The sequence below is a fragment of the Peromyscus maniculatus genome, chromosome 1, assembly GCF_049852395.1.
Source record: "Peromyscus maniculatus bairdii isolate BWxNUB_F1_BW_parent chromosome 1, HU_Pman_BW_mat_3.1, whole genome shotgun sequence".
Taxonomy (NCBI): Eukaryota; Metazoa; Chordata; class Mammalia; order Rodentia; family Cricetidae; genus Peromyscus; species Peromyscus maniculatus.
Genome location: NC_134852.1, coordinates 38,028,449 through 38,046,741, shown reverse-complemented (window position 1 = coordinate 38,046,741; position 18,293 = coordinate 38,028,449). Strand labels below are relative to the sequence as shown.

The window sequence follows — 18,293 nt, the reverse complement described above, 5'->3', positions numbered from 1 at the left end:
GTATGAGGATGGGATTGGAGGACTCTGATGAATGCTTCCACCAGATATAGGAGAAGAGGAGGCATCTCCCTCAAAGGAGTGAAGGTCATTCTCAAATGAAAGAAATCAATTGAGAATCAGGAGGTCAGAAGCCACAAGGCACCAGAGTCCATGGGTTGAGTCAGGAGCTGTTGGAGTCGACGCGTGCAGGGTATGTTCAGGCAGTGCCCAGGTGAAAGGATGACCGCCTCTCAGTCCTCGATGTGACTGTGAGCTGTTAGAGGAGTCACCAGCAGAGGCTCGGGGAAGAGAGGCGAGGACAAGGAGGGACATGCTGCTGAGTGTCTGGGTGGGACTTAGTGATGAGTCCTGAGATTAACTCCAAAGGACACAGGATGCATATCTTTTTGTTCTGTTTTTCCAGACAGGTTTCTCTATGTAGCTCTAGCTCTCCTGGAACTCTCTCTCTGTAGACCAGGCTGGCCTTGAATTCAGAGTTCCTCCTGCCCCTGCCTCCTAAGTACTGGGATTAAAGGCATATATAAGGATGTGTATCTTAATAGGACCAGCAGTTCTCTGTTCTCTCTGTCTCTGTCTCTCTCCCTCCCTCCCCCTATCTCCTACCCTCCCCTCTGTAGGTCAGAGCTCGACTTCATCTGTCCTTCCGCAGGCACAGTCCACCATCAGGATCTGTCACTGGCCTGGGGCTTGCTAAGTCGGCTAGGCTGGCCAGCAAGCAAGCCCCAGGAATCCATCTGTGTCTACCTCCCCAGCCCTGGGTTCTGGTCTTCATGCTCCCAACTGAGCTATCTTCCCAGCTCCCAGACTCTGACATTTCTTTCTCCTTAGGAATGGGGCTATTTATTGTCTTATCTGTGAAATGAGGGTGACAAGCCTCGATCCACTCCATATGAGAATGAACAAGTGGGCTAGAGAGGCAACTCACTGGTTAAGAGCACTTGCTACTCTTCCAGGGGACCAGGGCTCAGTATCCAGCAACCAGGTCAGGTGTCTCAAAACCACCTGTAACTCCAGCTACAGGCGACCTGACTCCCTCTTCCAGCCTCCACAGCTACTGCACTCACATGCACCTACCCCCACACAAAGATATACACACATACACATAGATAAAATCTTTTTAAAAATCAGCTGCAAGGTCTAGAAGGATCTCACACATGTCCTGTAGGTCGCCAAGAAATGAAACCCTCTTCTTTCACTGCATGCTGGGCTTAGCACCCTCTCTGTACCCACATTTCTCATGCATACCTTTAGGTAACCCTTCCAGTATGCTTTGCTCTCCCACCTTAGAGAAGGGCACCGTGAGACTCAGAAGAGTGAGGTCACTCACCTGAAGTCACAGGGTAAGCAACAGGTTTGACTGACCTGTGAGGCCACGTTCTTTTCTGTCACACCCTGAGGCAGAATGGCTCAGCAGGACTGAGTGTGAGGGAGGTGGCTTTGTGGGTGCCAGATAGTTTGCAAAATATTATTTATTTAAGTACCTCCAGCTGATGTGGGCTGGCTGCTAAAGAGAACAACAGTGAACACCACACACACACGTTGAGCTGCTCCCAGGGACCAGGGATTAGTCATAAATCCAGCCTTACTAATGAAGACTGTGACAGTGTGACAGGCATGCACAGTAACATCTAGGGATTTCAAAATAAACAAGCCTTTCAAACACCAGAGCTTTTTCCCTCACTCCCCCGACCCCTATGCAACATGTAGCCCAGCTAGACTCAGACTACCCATGCAGCCACAGCTGACCTTGAACTCTCGGTCCTCCTGCTTCCAGCCTCCCCAGCTGCTGGGATTACAGCCATGAACCACCACACTTGGTTTATGCAGTGTTTCCATGGCTCCATGGATGCTTGATTTGGGAGTCCAAGTTGGAAAGCTAACATGCCCCGAGGCCAGAGTCCCATGACGGGGTCTACATCTGGAGTCTGACTTGGGACTGGATGGGAATAAGTGTCCTGAGCCTTAGTAACTTAGTTTGAATAAAGTCATCATGGTCTTTGTGTCAGGACAACATGGCAAAAATGATCTTACCATTGGTCTGAAAGGAAGGATCAAAACTGTGTTGAGAAGTCATGTTCAGGGTAACAGGTTGTCATCCCAGCCACCAGGGAAACAGGCCGTGGCAGGAGGATCAGACATTCAGCTATAGACTAAGTTCAAGTTCAGCCTGGAGGAGCAGAGCGAGATGTAGTCTCAAGATGTAGTTCAACAGCAGAGCCCCTGCCTAGAATCCCTCATAAGGGGCTGGATGTGGCTCAGTGGTAGAGCTTTTGCCTAGACTCCCTCAGTGAGTGGCTGGGGCATGGCTCTCAGCTTCCTGCTCCAGTTGCCCTGGCTGCTACCAATCATTATGAATGCAACTCTCTGGAACCATAAGCCAAAATAAACTCTTACTTCTGTAAGTCACTTTGGTTGTGGTGTTTTGTCACAAGAACAGAAAAGTAACTGATATAACCTTACATATTTTGCTACTTCACATCTGTTTATCTGCATGCACATGGGTATGTAGGTGGTGTACCCGTGCACATACTGAGGAGGCTAGAGCAGGATGTTAGGTGCCTTCCTCTATCACTTTCTACTTCAGCACCTTGAGATGGGGCCTCTCAATGAACCGGAAGCTCACCATTCAGTTAGGCTGGCTGACCAACAATCTCTTCTAATTTGCCTGTCTCCACCCACCCCCCAAAATGGGGTTTCAGGCATACACAACATGTTTGGCTTTTTATGTGGGTGTTGGGGATTTGAACCCAGTTCCTTAAGCTTGCAGAGCAAGAACTCTATCCCACTGAGCCATCTCCCCAGTCCTATCACAAATTATTTGATTATCGTTTTTATACAAGTCTGTCAACACCTTGAAATAAAAGAGACTCTATCCAAGTATGCATTTCTGTATCCTGGACATGTTGGCCAGCCTGGTATACAGTTGATGCTCAATACAAATCTTTCAAATGTTTGGGGGATTGGGTCTGAAACAGAATATGGGATATGAGGACTGTGAAGAAAGCAAAGACCAAAAAAAGGCTTGGATTTATTGACTCCTGTGGTCTGATGTAGGGCTCCAGCGAGGCATGCGAATACACAACATGCGAATACCAACACAGACCTGACATCCCACTACTTGGAAGACAGACAGGAGGATCACAAGTGCAAGACAAGCATGGGCTGTAGAGTGACAGCCCATTTCTGGAAAGGAAGGGAGGAGGGGAAAGAGTCTAGAACTGGATTTGGCTTCATGTTGAGGGTCATATTTGAGATGGCCTTGTAATCAACACCAAGGTTAAGGAAGGATGAATGTGGCTGTCAAGACTGAATAGCTGTAACCCTGAAGGATGCTTGGAACAGTCAGAAGAGGAAGGCATGCCATTGCTGATGTGTTCACTGACTCAGAAATCGTATTGGAAACCCAGAAGATCACCTCAGTTCATCCAGTGTGTTGACCTGGCCCATCGCCACCTCTCTTCATGATCCTAATAAGGTTGCTATAGTCTCAGAATTGGCACCCAGAAGGGGGACCCAGACAGGATGAAAACTGAGCCACCCTTTATATTTTTGTGAGACAGTATCTATCTGGTGTGGTCCTTTGAGCCCACTTTCATAACCAAAACAACCTTGAACTTCAGTCTTCCTGCCACCACTGCGTGAGTGCTGAAATGACAAGCGTGTGGCACACATCTGCCTTCTGTTGTTGCTTTTGGAACATAAGAATCCACCGATGAGGGCCTGGGGGGTGTGGCTCAGTGGTAGAGCCCCTGCCTAGAATCCCCCAGTGAGGGGCTGGGGGCATGGTTCAGTGGGTAGAGTCCCTGCCTAGAATCCCCAGTGAGGCGCTGGGGTGTGGCTCAGTGGTAGAGCCCCTGCCTAGAATCCCCCAGTGAGGGGCAGGGGTGTGGCTCAGTGGTAGAGCACCTGCCTAGAATCCCCCAGTGAGGGGCAGGGGTGTGGCTCAGTGGTGGAGCCCCTGCCTAGAATCCCCAGTGAGGGGCTGGGGTGTGGCTCAGTGGTAGAGCCCCTGCCTACTATGTGCAAGGTCCTAGGTTTAATCCCCAATATTCTCCCCACCAAAGAAAGGAAGAGTAGAATCTTTTGAAAAAAGAATTGAGATAAGAAAAACAGTTGGGGTCAGGGTGGAGATTCTACTATATAATGTTTGATATTTACATTTTTGTTATAAAACATACTGTGTGGAGATACCGATTATAATATGATTAAAGATCAGTATGATCACTGGTGAGATGGTTCAGTGAGTAAAGATGCTTGCCACCAGGCACCACATGATGGAAGGAGACAACCCCCAAAGTTGTCCTCTGACCTCTACATGCAAACCATGGCATGCATGCACACAGACAATAAATAATGTAATTTAAATTATTTTTAAATGAACATGAAGACAGAGACTAGACTAACATCCATAAGCATCCTGCTGGTGTGGAATCTTCTTTTAAATTTTATGTCTGTTTGGGCTGGGAATGAGTTCAGCCTCCAAGACAGGACTGGATCCAGACGACAGGAGTTCCAACATATTGGTCGCAATCATGGTGTGGGGGCTGGGCCACCCTGAGAGAAAGCCAGAGCTAGAAAATGATTTTTGTAAAGCTCCCAACTGAATGCACCTCTGCATGTGCTTGAATTCTGCTCCAGGGAGCGACCCCTTGACATGGTGGAGCCAGAATGTGCGGGGGTGGCTGTATGGGAGCCGCCCTGCCCGGCTGCGGTAAAGAGGGTGGAGGGAGAGATCTGTGGTATCTACTGCCAGGGCTGCCTCAGGGATTTCAGATAACCCTAAACGCAAAGCCAGCCGAGGGAAGGCACTCCGAGACAGCTCCACCTGTGCCCCAGGGTGCTGGAGGCGGTGCGGGGGAGGGGTGGTATAAAAGGACCTGCCCTACAGACCGCTGAAGGCACTGGGCTCCTGACCCAGGACGGAGCCTAAGCAAGTGAAACTCTCCCAGGTGAGAGGGACTTTCAACAAACCGTCCTGGAGACTGGGCTCCAGGGACCTAGACAGGAGGCTCTGAGGGGCAAAGGGCCTAGGGATCCACCCATAGGATGGAAGGAGAGGAGCTTAGCGGCTGCCCAGGGAAAGGGTCTGAAAGAGGAGACCTTGAGTCTGAATCCCAGAGTCTGGGGGAGAAGTCTGGAGTCTGGACTTTAGTATCTGAGGGAAGAAGGATGGGGTCTGGACCCCTGGATCTAAGGGAGGAGGGCTGGGATTGGACTCTAGGGTCTAAGAGAGGAGATCTGGGGTCTGAACCCCAAGGTCTGCAGGAAGGGCTCTGTCTAGATTTCTGAATCCCAGAGAGAGGCAGTCTGGGGCCCGAGCTCCTGGGTCCAAGGGAGGAGGGGTAGGCCTGTATCTTAGTGCCTCATCTCTCAATGTTTGTAGCTCTGGCAACATTTAACTTTCTCATCTGGCAGCCCCTGTGCCACGGACACCATGGTGGGAGTCTGGCTCCCTCCCCTGCTAACTGTGCTGCTGGCCTTAGCCCTGGAAACTGCTGGACAAGGAGGTGAGAGCTTGCCCAGTGTCCCCAACACCCTGAGACTGAATCTCGTCACCCAGATGGCTCCCCCCGCACCATCTCTGACAGGAGGGCCAACGCAGTCACTGAGACCCTCTGTTGTTTCAATCAGACAGGCTCCATGGGGCCCCTGCAGACTCCAGCAGTCTGAGGCTATCTGTGGATGACATGGTAGTGGGGGTTTTCTAAGTGGTCCCGTGTCTGTCCCTAACCCGCTATCACCTCCTCGGCATGATCCTCCGTCTTGTCGTCTGTCTTTACTCCTGAGCCTTATAGAATCATCTCTGAGTGCTGTTTGCTGTGTGTCTGTCTCCCTCTGATGCTGGACACCCATGTGTGTCTGTGTGTCTGTCCAGACCAGGGTGAGAGAAATGGCGACAGAATTATAGACGGCTACCCATGTGAAAAAGGCTCCCACCCATGGCAGGTGGCCCTGCTCCGAGGAGATCAGCTCCACTGTGGAGGAGTGCTGGTCAGTGAACGCTGGGTACTCACTGCAGCCCACTGCAAAATGGGGTAGGTGCTGCGAGGCCGGCACGGGGGGGGGGGTCTGTGCTCTCCAGGTCCCCCCTCCCTCTCCCTCCCTCTCTCTGAGTGTCACCTCCTTCTCCCAGTCAGTACACTGTGCATCTGGGCAGTGATAAGATAGGAGATCAGAGTGCCCAGAAGATCAAGGCTACAAGGTCATTCAGACACCCTGGCTACTCCACAAGGACCCATGTCAACGACATCATGCTTGTGAGGATGGATAAGCCAGCCAAGATGTCATCCAAAGTGCAGAAAGTCAACATTACATCACACTGTGAACCCCCAGGGACATCTTGCACTGTCTCTGGATGGGGCACCACAACCAGCCCAGATGGTGAGACTGCCTGGGGGTGGGAATCCAGCCCAGCCCTCCCTCCTCAATCCCAGGAATCCAGATCCCTGTCCTCTTCCCTTTGATCCCTGATCCTGATCCAGCCCCTCGGCTTCCCCCCACCCAGTCCCTTCCATAGCACTAGCCAACACCCTCCTCCCCACAGTGACCTTCCCCTCGAACCTTATGTGCTCGGACGTGAAGCTCATCTCCTCCAAGGACTGCAAGAAGGTGTACAAGGACCTGCTGGGGAAAACCATGCTGTGCGCTGGCATTCCTGACTCTAAGACCAACACGTGCAATGTGAGCCCCCACTGGCCGGCCCCCAGCTCCTGTCTGTCCACAGCAGCATGGAGCTCCTTGTCCCAGGCCATCCTGGCCATGCCCCAGGTCCCGCCTCCTTAGCTCTCTCACTTTCTGCTGGTCAACAACCGCAATTCATGCATGGATGAACTAGACACAAGCCAGTAGTTCAGTGGAGTTGAGAAACATGGAGGGGAGATGCAGGAATGCGAGAGAGCCCCCTACTTCCAGCCCAAACTCTGCAGAAGCTTCAGAACTCAGGGACTGATATTATTTCATTTCTGCATTTTTGAGACAGTCTTCCTCTGTGGCCCAGGCTGGTCTGGAACTCACTCTATAGCCCAGATTAGCCTGAAATGATGTAACCAAAGCTAACTTGGAACTATGCAGCCAAGGCTATTCTCAAATTCAAAGCAATCTACCTGCCTCAGCTTCCCAAGGGCAGGCAGAGTTTGCAGGGGTGAACGATACTCTAGGCTGAACATTCCTTGTTGAATTTTGTCTCTAGGATTTATTTTGAAATTTTTTATGTGTATGAATGAATGTCTTGCCTGCATGTATGTAAGTATACTGCACGTGTGCCTGGTGCCCAAAGAGGCCAGAAGTAGGAGTCAGACCCCCCTGGGACTGCAGTTACAGGTGGTTGTGAGCCACCATGTGGGTGCTGGGAACGGAACCCGCTGTCCTCTGCAAGGGCAGTCAGTGCTCTCAACCACTGAGCCATCCCTCCAGCCCCCTGTTTTGTTTTTGAGACAATCTCATATAGCCTGTCTGGTCTTGAACTCACTGTGTAGCTGAGGCAGGATTTGAACTCCTGATCTGAAGTGCTGGTGCCCAGTCTCCGCTTGACTTAGCTCATTTTTTGTGATGACCACTGACCTTTTCTGCTTGATCCATATGCCTGACCATGGACCTGATCGTGGGGCAAAAACAGATCTGTCCTACTTCTCCTGGTCTCTTCTCAGTTCGCCTGTCTTTGGACAACATTTTTCTGCCTCTTTCTTTTTAATCCTAACTTTATTTTATTCCTTTCTCTTTCTGCTGTCTCCAGCCTGGCCTGGCTTCTGTCTCTGTCTCCCTCTCCTCTCCCCTCTTCTGGTCTCTCAGTTGCCCCTGTCTTCTCTCCTTGTCTCCCCTCCTTTCTCTCTCTTCCCCTTCTTCCTCTCTCATCTTCTTGCTTCCTCTCTCTGTTTTCTTCTTCCTCCCTCCTCCTCCTCCTCTCCTTTATCCTCTTCCTTCTCCCCTCTACCCAGGCCAGGGCCAGCTACCTGGCAGCCCAAGGGGATGCATGTCCAACCCTTAGAGACGATGCCTCTTCTCACCAGCTTTAGTAAATAGACTTTATCAGTAAGGAAACTGTACTTGAATCCGGAAGTCCCACCCTTTCCTGCCAAGAGGCTTTAATGGAACTCAGGTTATCACCGCGTTAGTATGAATTCCTGCTCTCCCATTGGTTCCCAGAGTCCATGCTCATTGGTCAGGGGTGAGGATGATTCAGTTTGTCAAAGACTAAACGAGAGGGTATGTGAGAGTGACCTGGGGGTCCTCTGAAGCCAAAACTAACCTTCTCTGTTCCCCACAGGGTGACTCAGGGGGGCCGTTGGTGTGCAAAGGCACCCTTCAAGGTCTGGTATCCTGGGGAACCTACCCTTGTGGCCAGCCCAATGACCCAGGTGTCTACACTCAAGTCTGCAAGTACCACCGGTGGTTGGAAACCACCATGAAAACCTTTCGCTAATGGACCAGGAGTCAAGCTGTGAGCCTCCAGGGACATGCTGATAGAGTAAGGACACTTGTGGGAGCACTGTAAAGTCCTGTCTGGCTTCACTTTTCCTCCAAGACATACCAAAGCCTCAACACTATGTCAAGTTTATAAACCACTCGGAACCCCAGAGACCTAAAAGCAAATTAAGTCAAAAGACTACAAAACCCCATGGCTGTGGAAGATGCCAGAAGTCTAACACTTTCAAGTGCAAGATCTAGGAATTCCTACAGTCCTTTATTGGAAAGTAGCTGGTAACTTCGAGACCTTCATCCATTGCCTTTGGCTCAGGCCCTCCAATTCCAGAGCATTCTTAAAACAAAAAATAGAACTAAGTTTGGATTTGTTACGTTGTTTATTGTAAGAAGAAAAAGAATGGAAACTGTTAATGTGTTCTAAAGTTTTGAATATTTAAATAATAGATTGCTTTCTTTCGGAATATTATGAACTCATGAAAAATAATGCCCAAGCTGTACTGTTCGGCCTTATGCAAGAGTGACTGTTATTGTGTGATATTTAATGGGGATATGAAGTGTAACAACTAATGTGAGCTGGGTGTGTCAAATGAAGCATATGCAGAATAAAATTCAAGTGATGTTCATGTGTACACTCGTAGCCTGGAAAATGATGGCGGGAAACTGGAAGCATCGATGGTGGAGGGAGGAGGCCCGTGAGGAAGAGTCGGCGAAGAAATTGTACCTGGACCAGCAAGGTGGCTCAGTGGGTGAAGGTGCTTGCTGCCAAGCTTGACGGGACTTGAGTTCCATCTCAAGGCCCTACAGTGTGGAAGGAAATAAGTGACTCCTCCATGTTATCCTCTGACCTCCAGATGTGCTGTGGCACATGTGTACCTGCACACATACATGCACACAAAACTGAATAAAAGTGTAAATAAAGTATCTTTAATATTTTTATTTTAAGGACATTGTAGCTTGGTCCTGGTGAGTGGAATGCTTTTCTCTATTCTTGGCTTTCTGTTCTCCTTACATGCAAAATAGCAGCTAGAGATGGAGGGAGGGAGGGAAGAAAAAATGGAGGGTAAGTACCTAAGTCACCAAGGTGAAGGGATGGGGAGACTGTATTTCAGGTGACAGAGGTTTTCAGTGGGGCATGGGGGAGACACAGACTGGACACTTAGGTCCTTTGGGGGTCATCCAGGAGCTGGGGTCCAGAGGAAGGTGGTGATGAGCAGGCTTCTCCCCAAAGGTGGGGTGCTCTGGAAGGAGGTGCTTTGTGACTCATAGCAGAGCCCCGCCTAGCCTGCCTTCCTTCTCTGGGCAGTGACACCTCAGAGTCTGCTGACAAAGGGGTGCAGTACAGGCGAGGGCCCGCCCTCCCACCCAGCCTTCCTGTTTCCTGGAATTTCTTCCCCACAAACACCATTTGGGTTCTTCCCACCGCTCCTTCTTCAGAGTCTCCACTGATGGCTCTCAGCCAGTCAGCCAGAAAAGCTGCAGCTGCGACATTCTGCACATGGCGACACGCAGCACAGACCCCCAGCCTCCTCCCTCAGACCCAGAGTCCAGACCCTACCCCTTCTTCCTCAGGCCCAGGAGTCCAGTCCCTGGCCTTCCTCCATCGGGCTTAAGTCCAGACCTGTCGTTTTCTGGACCTGTGTCTAATTTAAGGAATGCCAAGGGAATCTGGCCTTCCATCCCCATGGAGTTTCATCAGCTTTTCCTCTCTTCAAACTACCCAAATCGCCATTCCGAGTAAAAATTTAAAGGGCCTGGCGTGGTGGTGCACACCTTTAATCTCAGCACTCGGGAGGCTGAGCCAGAAAGATCTCTGTGAGTTCGAGGTCATCCTGGTCTGTATAGCCAGTTCCAAGCTAGTCAAGGTTACATAGTGAGTCCCTGTCTTAGAAAGGTCAGATGGTGTTGGTTAAGCGGCGGCGCTCGTGACTGGCCATGGCGGCCATGCCAACAAAAGAGAGGGCTGGATGGATCGGTGACAGTGACAGAAGAGTCACGAGCCATGGTTACCTTTCTAGAGCTTTATTGGGAGAGAGAGGGCAAGGGGGAGAGAGAGAGACAGAGACAGAGAGTACGGAAGGAGAAAGTGTGGAAAAAGAGGGCACAGAGAGGGCACGCTCGGTTTTTAGGCTGGGACGCCGTCGCAGGCTGGTGACATAATCCTTACAGATGGTTCAATGGGAAAGTGCTGGTTATGCATGCACAAGAATCTGAGTTTGGATCCCCAAGACCAGAATGAAATGCAGCACCTGGCTTTGCATGTGTTTGCAATCTTATTGTGAAAGGACCAAGCAGATGCCATAACAGGCTGCTCAGTCTTCTCTCAGAGATCAGGCCTCAATTTCAGTGTCCTGAGACTTGAGCAAGCAGTTTCTGGGAGGGCCATGAACAAAAGACACAGTCCTTGCAATAGCTCCCTTTCTACATGTACTCTGACTGCTGGAGGTTCAGCCAGTTGTTTACTGTCTGGGACCCCTCACCAACTTAGAGCTATGTGCATAGGTCAATGTGTGAGGCCAGCCAGCCTCTATGGCAGCTCAAGGACAAAGCCTGGGACTTGTCCAGGCCTGCCCCAAAATGATAACTGTAACCCCCAACCAGTAAATTCAAAGGTTACACACCCTTACCCAATCATATGATGCCAAGGCTTGTACCACCCTGTTTGTGGTTTTTCCCTTTTAAAACCCCTCACCCTGGGAGCTCAGGGCTGTCCTTCTCCACCCACTGTGTCAAGTGTTGGACACGGACCAAGCCCAGGCTTGCTTGTTATCAATAAACCCCTGTGTGTTTTGCATCGGATATTGGCTCTGTGGTGACCTTGCTGGGGGGGGGGCGGAGGGGGGGTGTCTCACAATGCAACCACCACAATTGCTGAAGAGATTGAGACAAAGCCAGTTCTTTTATCTCTAGACAGTGAGAGACACTCTCAAAAATAAGGTGGATATATCAATGTTAACATTCACACACAACACACACACACACACACCACTCAGAAATAAAATAAAACATAACTTTCAACAAAGTAACGCAGAGTCACAATAGCCCTGACTCCAGCTGGAACCCCTGAGCCTGGCTACAGTGAGAGTCTGATCGGGTTACAAAGATAAAAGTCTACACTCGGGTTCGATTGTTTGGAAAGGGCTTTGTTTTTCTTTGACTGGACAGTAGACTTATAGTAAAAACCAGTAGCTTCTGGAACTTGACTTCTTGCATTAAAAACCTGCTTGTGGCACCTACAATCTCTCTGTGTGTCTCTCTCTCTGCTTGTGCGTGTGTGTGCGTGCGTGCGTGTGTGTGCGTGCGTGCGTGCGTGCGTGCGTGCGTGCGTGTGTGTGTGTGTGTGTGTGTGTGTGTGTGTGTGTGTGTGTTTCTCTCTTCTGGCCTCCTCTTCCCTCTCCTTTCTTGTTAGGTAAATAGGCAGGGATTAACAGCCTTGGAGGCCAACAAAGATGGACCTTCCCTTCATGACTGACTTTGGATTCCATTTCTTGGTAACATTATAAAGAGAAATATCATCTTTGAACTCATTAAAATGTGGGGATCAGCAAGATGTACCCTGACTGGTGTATTAGTGACGTGAGGTTTAATAGGAGTAATCAACCACTTTCTGACTGGATTTAAGGCCTGCTTCACAGGAGGGAATTCGTGCTGGTATTGCAAACCTGGTCAATAGCCCATGGCTTGGGAGGTCATAGGCCCTTGGGGGACCTATTATTGTTTAGCTTAAATGGTCTTGTCAAGCTGCCTTCTAAATGTTTGTGTTTATACCCATAGATTAGCGCTGCTCTCAACTGTGACCAGAGAAACCTCTTTCTGCAGTGGACAGAAACACAGAGATTCATGCCTGGTCAAAGTGATAAAAGCAAGTGACAGTTGAATGTTGACATCAATAACTCCAGGGCTCGGAGAACACTGAGGAGGAATGTGCAAAAAGATGCAGAAGGATGGGGTAGTAGTGTGGAGCGCTTTCTCCTGGACACGACTGTCTGCTGCTGTCACACTCATGAATGCACAGCAAACATGGTTACCTGTATAAAAGGAGAGGAAAGAAGAGAGAGCAGAAAGGAGAGAAAAGGGGGGGGGCGTGGGGTGGAGTCAACAAGATCCACTGACATTTCAACAGGCAGAACTAACTGGAATCAATACCCCACAATAATAAAAAGAAGGAAGAAGAGAAAGGAGAGGACTTGAAAGTGGGAAGGAGATAAGGTGGGGATGTTCAGAGAGTGGGAGGAAAAATAAGGGATGGATATAATCATGGCACCTTGTATGCATGTGTGAAATTATCAAAGAATAATAGGAAATGCTCTTAAAAAAAACAAGCATGACATGGGTCATGTCAGCTTTGTAGATATTAAATGTCCAGTGTTTGTGAACAAAAAGGAAGGAGGGAAGGAAGGAAAGAAGGAAGAAAGGGAGGGAAGGAGGGAGGGAGGGAGGGAGGGAGGAAAAGAATAGGCAGAGACATCAGGTCTTTGTTGAAGATCATTCAGAGAGAATGACTTCCTCCTGGTCAAAAGAATGGAATCTACCTCTGGTCTGGGTGGAGACATGTCACTGATCTGCTTCAAAGATTAGAACATGACAGGCTGCTATAGACTACTATCTTCTCAAAGTTAATCCAGATGGACCTGTCAATCACCTGGTCAGGAGTCCACCTCACTGGAAATCTGATTCACCTGAAGGCATGCTAAGGTGAAGGGAGGAATAATTATCCTCTTAATGAGATAATGAATTCACCCTTCCCAGAAACCCCTCCTCCATGCAGGCACTCATGCTGCCTGAATGCTTTTCTGAGTCACTTTTCAATCTTTTTCTTTTAGATACTGGCCAAAGCCCAGGTATACTTTCCCTGACACTCAGGGATTTTTCACATTTTCTCTGAAAAAGAAAGTTTTTTTTTTCCAAAAAAAAACCAAAACAAAACAAAACAAAAACCTTTCTGGAAGTCCCCTTCCACTTCGCTTTGCAGCAGCTTGCCAACCTCCATTGCTGAACATGCCAGCAAAAATCACAGCTTTCTCTCTTGCCCTCCTCCACCTCCCTCCACTAGGCAGCTTGCCTTCTCTGTTTTTTTAAGAAAATATTTTTATTAACTTTTGGTGATTTCATATATGCCCTGCCCCCCAATTTCTAATAAAATTACCCCAAGTCGTTTTTAAATTCTCTTATTAACAAGACTAAGAATTCCAAATAGAAACCCCAATTTTCCCAGGAATACCCACCCCTGTGTGTGTTGTTTCTCCTCTCTTTATCCCTGTCTTCTCCCCTCCCTTCCCTGGCCTCCTGTCTCTTCTCTTCTCCTCACCAACGTACCCCCTCCTTTCTCTGCTCTCCTCCCTTCCTCTCTTCTCCTCCCTCCTCTCTTCTTCTCTGTCTCTCCTTTTCTCCTTCCTCTCCTAGTGTTTCTCTCCCTCTTCCCCTCCACCTTAGTCCTCTCTCTCTCTCTGGATCTCTCCCTCTTCTCTTTCTTTTTCTCCTCCCTCTTTCTCCTCCCCAGGGAAGCAGAAGCTCTAACACTGAGCTGCAAGCCCAGCCCGCTGTCTGCCCTTCCTGTCCTGCTGTCTGCCCTTCCTGTCCTGCTGTCTGCCCTTCCTGTCCTGCTGTCTTTCTTCCCCACCTGTGTTCCTTCAGCCTTTAAGTGGGAGGCCAAGCTCCCACCTCTTGGCATCATCATAAAGATTAAATAATTTCATATGTAAACAGTGCTGGAACAGCATCAGACACAGTACAAAGCACCAATGAGAGTTAGTTCTCAGTCTGATTACTTCTCATATTTTTTTCTGTTTACTCTCATAAAATTTCCTTTAAGATTTTTTTTTGAGGATTTTAGCTGAGTAAGTCAATTTAGACACAAACATTCAGACACTTAAACGTGCGTGGTCTGATCAGAGGTAAGGATGGGAAGATAATAAAAGTCAGTGACAGTGGATAGGAGGGCTTCATTCTCTCTTTAAAGATTTTTTAGTCCACCAGTAATATGGGAATAGACAGTAGGCAATGGGACAGGAATGGGCATGAGTAGGCCATGAAAGACTCAAGTCTTATGTGTCTCCTCCTTTCCCATCATGGATGATTTCTCCTGGGCCCACTCACCTTGTATTACAGTAAGGAATTGTATTATCATCTTTGGGGAATTGTAGAGAGATGGGCTGAATCACTATTGTATTGGAACATGTCCATGTTGGAATACTACTATGTTGAAAGACTTCATTTTGGAACAATGTTAGAACATACCTGTTGGAATATATCATGTTAGAATATAACATGCTGGGGTGGGTCATTTTAGAATCCTCCATGTTGGAATGCTGCCATTTTGGCTAATGTTATATTGGAATACCACAATGTTGGAAGTTGAGTGTCAATGCATTCTCTGTCACTTCCTGTGTGCTTGTACCTGAGCAATGAACTTCCCTACCTTGTGCCTCAGCTTTCCTATCTACAACAGGAGTCGATAAGTCATGGTAGTCATGGGTCAACATTTCCTGAATTCCCTGTGGATGCAGCAGTGAGTCAGCACAGTCCATGCTCATGGAGCTCAAGATCCAGTGAAGGAGATGGACACTGATACAAATGGCTCCGGTCCAGGGTAACACCTGGAAAGAGACACCTGTGGAAGCCCACACAGGAGAATGACTAACCCAACCGTGACAGGTGGCATTGGGTGGTGTCCAGTGGAAACTTGTTCTAAGAGGCAATGCTCCAGCCAAGACCAAAGGGAGAAGAGGTGGTCGACAGCAAAAAGTGGGGAGAGCATGAGACGAAGAGGAAGAAACTCAGAAGAGACTCCGAGGCCACGGGGTATGGAGCAACTCGGGACACTTGATACGGTCTCAAAAGCTGGAGCACAGAATGATGGGTAGGGCTGGCCCAAGCAGTGGGTAGCCAGGGCGATCATGGGCCTTCAAGGCTGGAAAGGAATGAGTTTCCACCGAGTTGGGTTATAAATGTAAAAGGCTGACTAGATTCCAAGCACTCGGTATTCCAGTACATGAAGCAAATGGGTCCTTTGATAACTTTCATTTCTAAACTCATGTACCTTTAATGTCTTGAGTTACATAAAGGAACTGAATAAATTCCTGATTTTGTTTTGTTTCATTTTACCATACTGGGGCTTGAACCCAGGGCCTCATACCCGCTAGGTCAAAACTGAACTGCGGAGCTGTGATGCCAACTTCCTTTTTCCTTTTCATTTTAAGATGGGGTTTCACTCTGTGGCCTAGACTGTGCTTGAGCTTGCAACAGTCTTGTCTTAGCCTCCCAACTAGCTGGGATGACAGGCCTATGCCACCAAACTCAACCAATTGTTATATCTGTTTAGCTGTTCTCTTCCTTTATTTCTTAAATTTACTTTGAAGGAATACATGAAAATTACATATTCTTATGGTATTTTAATAAATGTACACATACAATGTGGAATGGTGAAGCAAAACTACTTAACATAGCCATTATTTCCTATCTTGGCAACAAGAACATATACCACCACTTGATAATGCTGAAGAATGGAACTGAAGAACTTGCATGCTAGGCATGCTCTCAATCTCTGAGCCATACCCCAGACTATTGCTGGGGGATTCTAGGCAAATGTTCTACCTCTGAGCTACACCCCAGCCCCTCACTGGGGGATTCTAGGTAGGGGCTCTACCACTGAGCCACACACACAATCCATCACTGTAGGATCCTTGGCAGGGGCTCTAACATAAGCCACACCCTTGGTCCTTCACTGAAGGATTCTCAGCAGATGTGTGACCTCTGAGCCACATCTCCAGCCCCTTGCTGGAGAATTCCAGGAAGGGGCTCTACAACTGAGCCATGCCCCTAACCCCTAGTTGCTGAAGATCCTCCAGTCTCAGACTTTGTCCCAAGAGGCATGATGAGTTGGGGCAGACTTGTAAGAAGGCCAGAGTTGGTCCAAGCAAAGTGCAGGGATACCCCTCTGGTAGTCTAGTGAGTGACCCAGAGAATGGAGAGTGCTCGGATGGGTGAAGAACCCAGTCTGCACTGGGGCCAGAACACGGGAGCAGAGAGGAGTGGGTCCCACAGAAGGGAGGCAGTGGGACAAGGCTGGATGGCCAATGAGTTGTGTGAGAGGAGCTGACTCTGTGTCTGGGAAAACAGTGGGACACAAGAAGAAGACGCTAAGTTCAGAAGAGACGTAGTGTGAGGTGACAACTGAGTTTTCCTAACCAGGGTGATGGGAACTGACTAATACGAGGAGTCAGAAGAAGGTCACATGAGGTGCCATGCCCAGCAAATGCTGAGGGGCACATTGTGCATGCTTGCTGTTGCTATTGCCTATTGGTTTCCTAGTATGTCCCCATTTTCCCTTTGTCCCCACACCCTTCCCCGCATCCCTCCACCCTCCACCTTCCATAAGTCCCTCCCTCGCAGCCCACACTGACCACTGCCTGCTCTACCCACACACGCCTGCATCCTCTCTTCTTCCCCGACTCTCGCTTCTCAGACCCAGGTTCAAAGGCACCTCCCCGTAATTCTCCCAGTTCGTGACATAGCTTCCCAGTGCTCTTGCTTCTCTCCCTTGGTGTTGCTCCCCTGTTATTGCATGCCAGGTCCTCTCTACCTGTGTGTCTCTCTATATGTGCAAAACCTAACCAGTGAGTCTACACACCCTCCTGCACCTCACTGGCTCCCTCCTCCCACCCCATACCATTCCTTCTTATGCCCCAGAAACATCACTGCATACCAAGTGCACACACATTTCCCCAAATAGTACAAGGAGAGAGCCAGCAGAGAAACAGAAGATATGGAGAGTCCAGGGGGTTAGGAGAGAGACAGACAAACGGAGACAGAGAAAGTCTGAGACACAAAAGAAAAAGAAGAATAAGAAAAAACAACAGAGCAAAGGCTTGTGAGATGCAAATGCATTTGAGATGGAGGGAGACAGACATAGGCAGACACAGAAAGGAATGGAGCCCGAGAGCCGAAGGTGGGGCAGCCCTGGAGGAGAGGGTCCAGAGCTCTAAAATACTCAGATCAAGGACCCAGCCAGATTGTTAGTCACACTGGGACAAAGGGAAGTCATTGAGATAGCCTGCCGCCCATCTTCCCGGAACCGAGGTTGAGAAAGGGAGCCGCTGGGAGCATGGTACCAGGTTTCTGGGGACAGACAATGCCTGATTGTTGGAAGTCTCTTTCCCCACATTGCTCATCCTGCTTCCCAGCCCGGGTTCGGGGCGGGGGACAGCTTACTGAACAACGAATCACCGAATCACCGTTTCTCAACAGCTGGCCGGCAGCTCCCACTCTCCTGGGGACGTGGAGGTCTTCAGCACCCACAGACGGACTTACGGGTAGATGAGTCAGCCTGACCCCACTGAACCTGGGCAGCTGGTTCCAGTGCTTCAGAGATACAACCCCAGGAGGAGATCCTGCAGGCTCCCTAGAGGGTATAGGCGGGGTACTTGTGGAGGCTGGGGCACCACTGACTAACCTGGGAGCTGGCACTCAGCACTCAGTCTGATTACATCCCAAATCCTACAAATCCAAAACTAAGAACGGGCTCCCATCTCTCTCCACCACAGTCCCAAAGATTTCGGCCTCAACATTCCTCCTCAGACCCAAGAGTCCAGGACCAACACTCCTCCCTCAAACCCAGGAGTCTAGCTCCAGCCCTCTCTCAGACTCAGGGGTCCAAGCCCCAGCCTCCTCCCTCAGACCCAGGAGAACAGACTCGGCTCCTCCCTCGGGATCCAAAGATGCAGGGTCACTAGGGACCAGAGCTAGGTACTGCTTTTGTGTAGCTATCTGGTCAGGGGTCACCAGGAGCAGAGCCGTGGGGCAGAAGGAATGTATGTGGGAGGCTTAGGTGAAGAAAAGGGTGTGTCCAGCTTCCTCCTGGCTAAGAGACTTGAAGA

The 18,293-nt window shown here is 49.3% G+C and overlaps 1 protein-coding gene across 1 annotated transcript; it reads left to right on the top strand.

The window, feature by feature from the left end:
- Positions 1–4,848: 4,848 nt before the first annotated feature.
- Klk7 (kallikrein related peptidase 7) lies at positions 4,849–8,460 on the top strand. Its single transcript, XM_016004911.3, has 6 exons — positions 4,849–4,949; positions 5,416–5,507; positions 5,876–6,035; positions 6,134–6,381; positions 6,545–6,681; positions 8,264–8,460. The coding sequence occupies exons 2-6, from the start codon at positions 5,435–5,437 to the stop codon at positions 8,417–8,419; spliced, it is 774 nt and encodes a 257-aa protein (XP_015860397.1). The 5' UTR covers positions 4,849–4,949; positions 5,416–5,434; the 3' UTR covers positions 8,420–8,460.
- Positions 8,461–18,293: the final 9,833 nt, after the last annotated feature.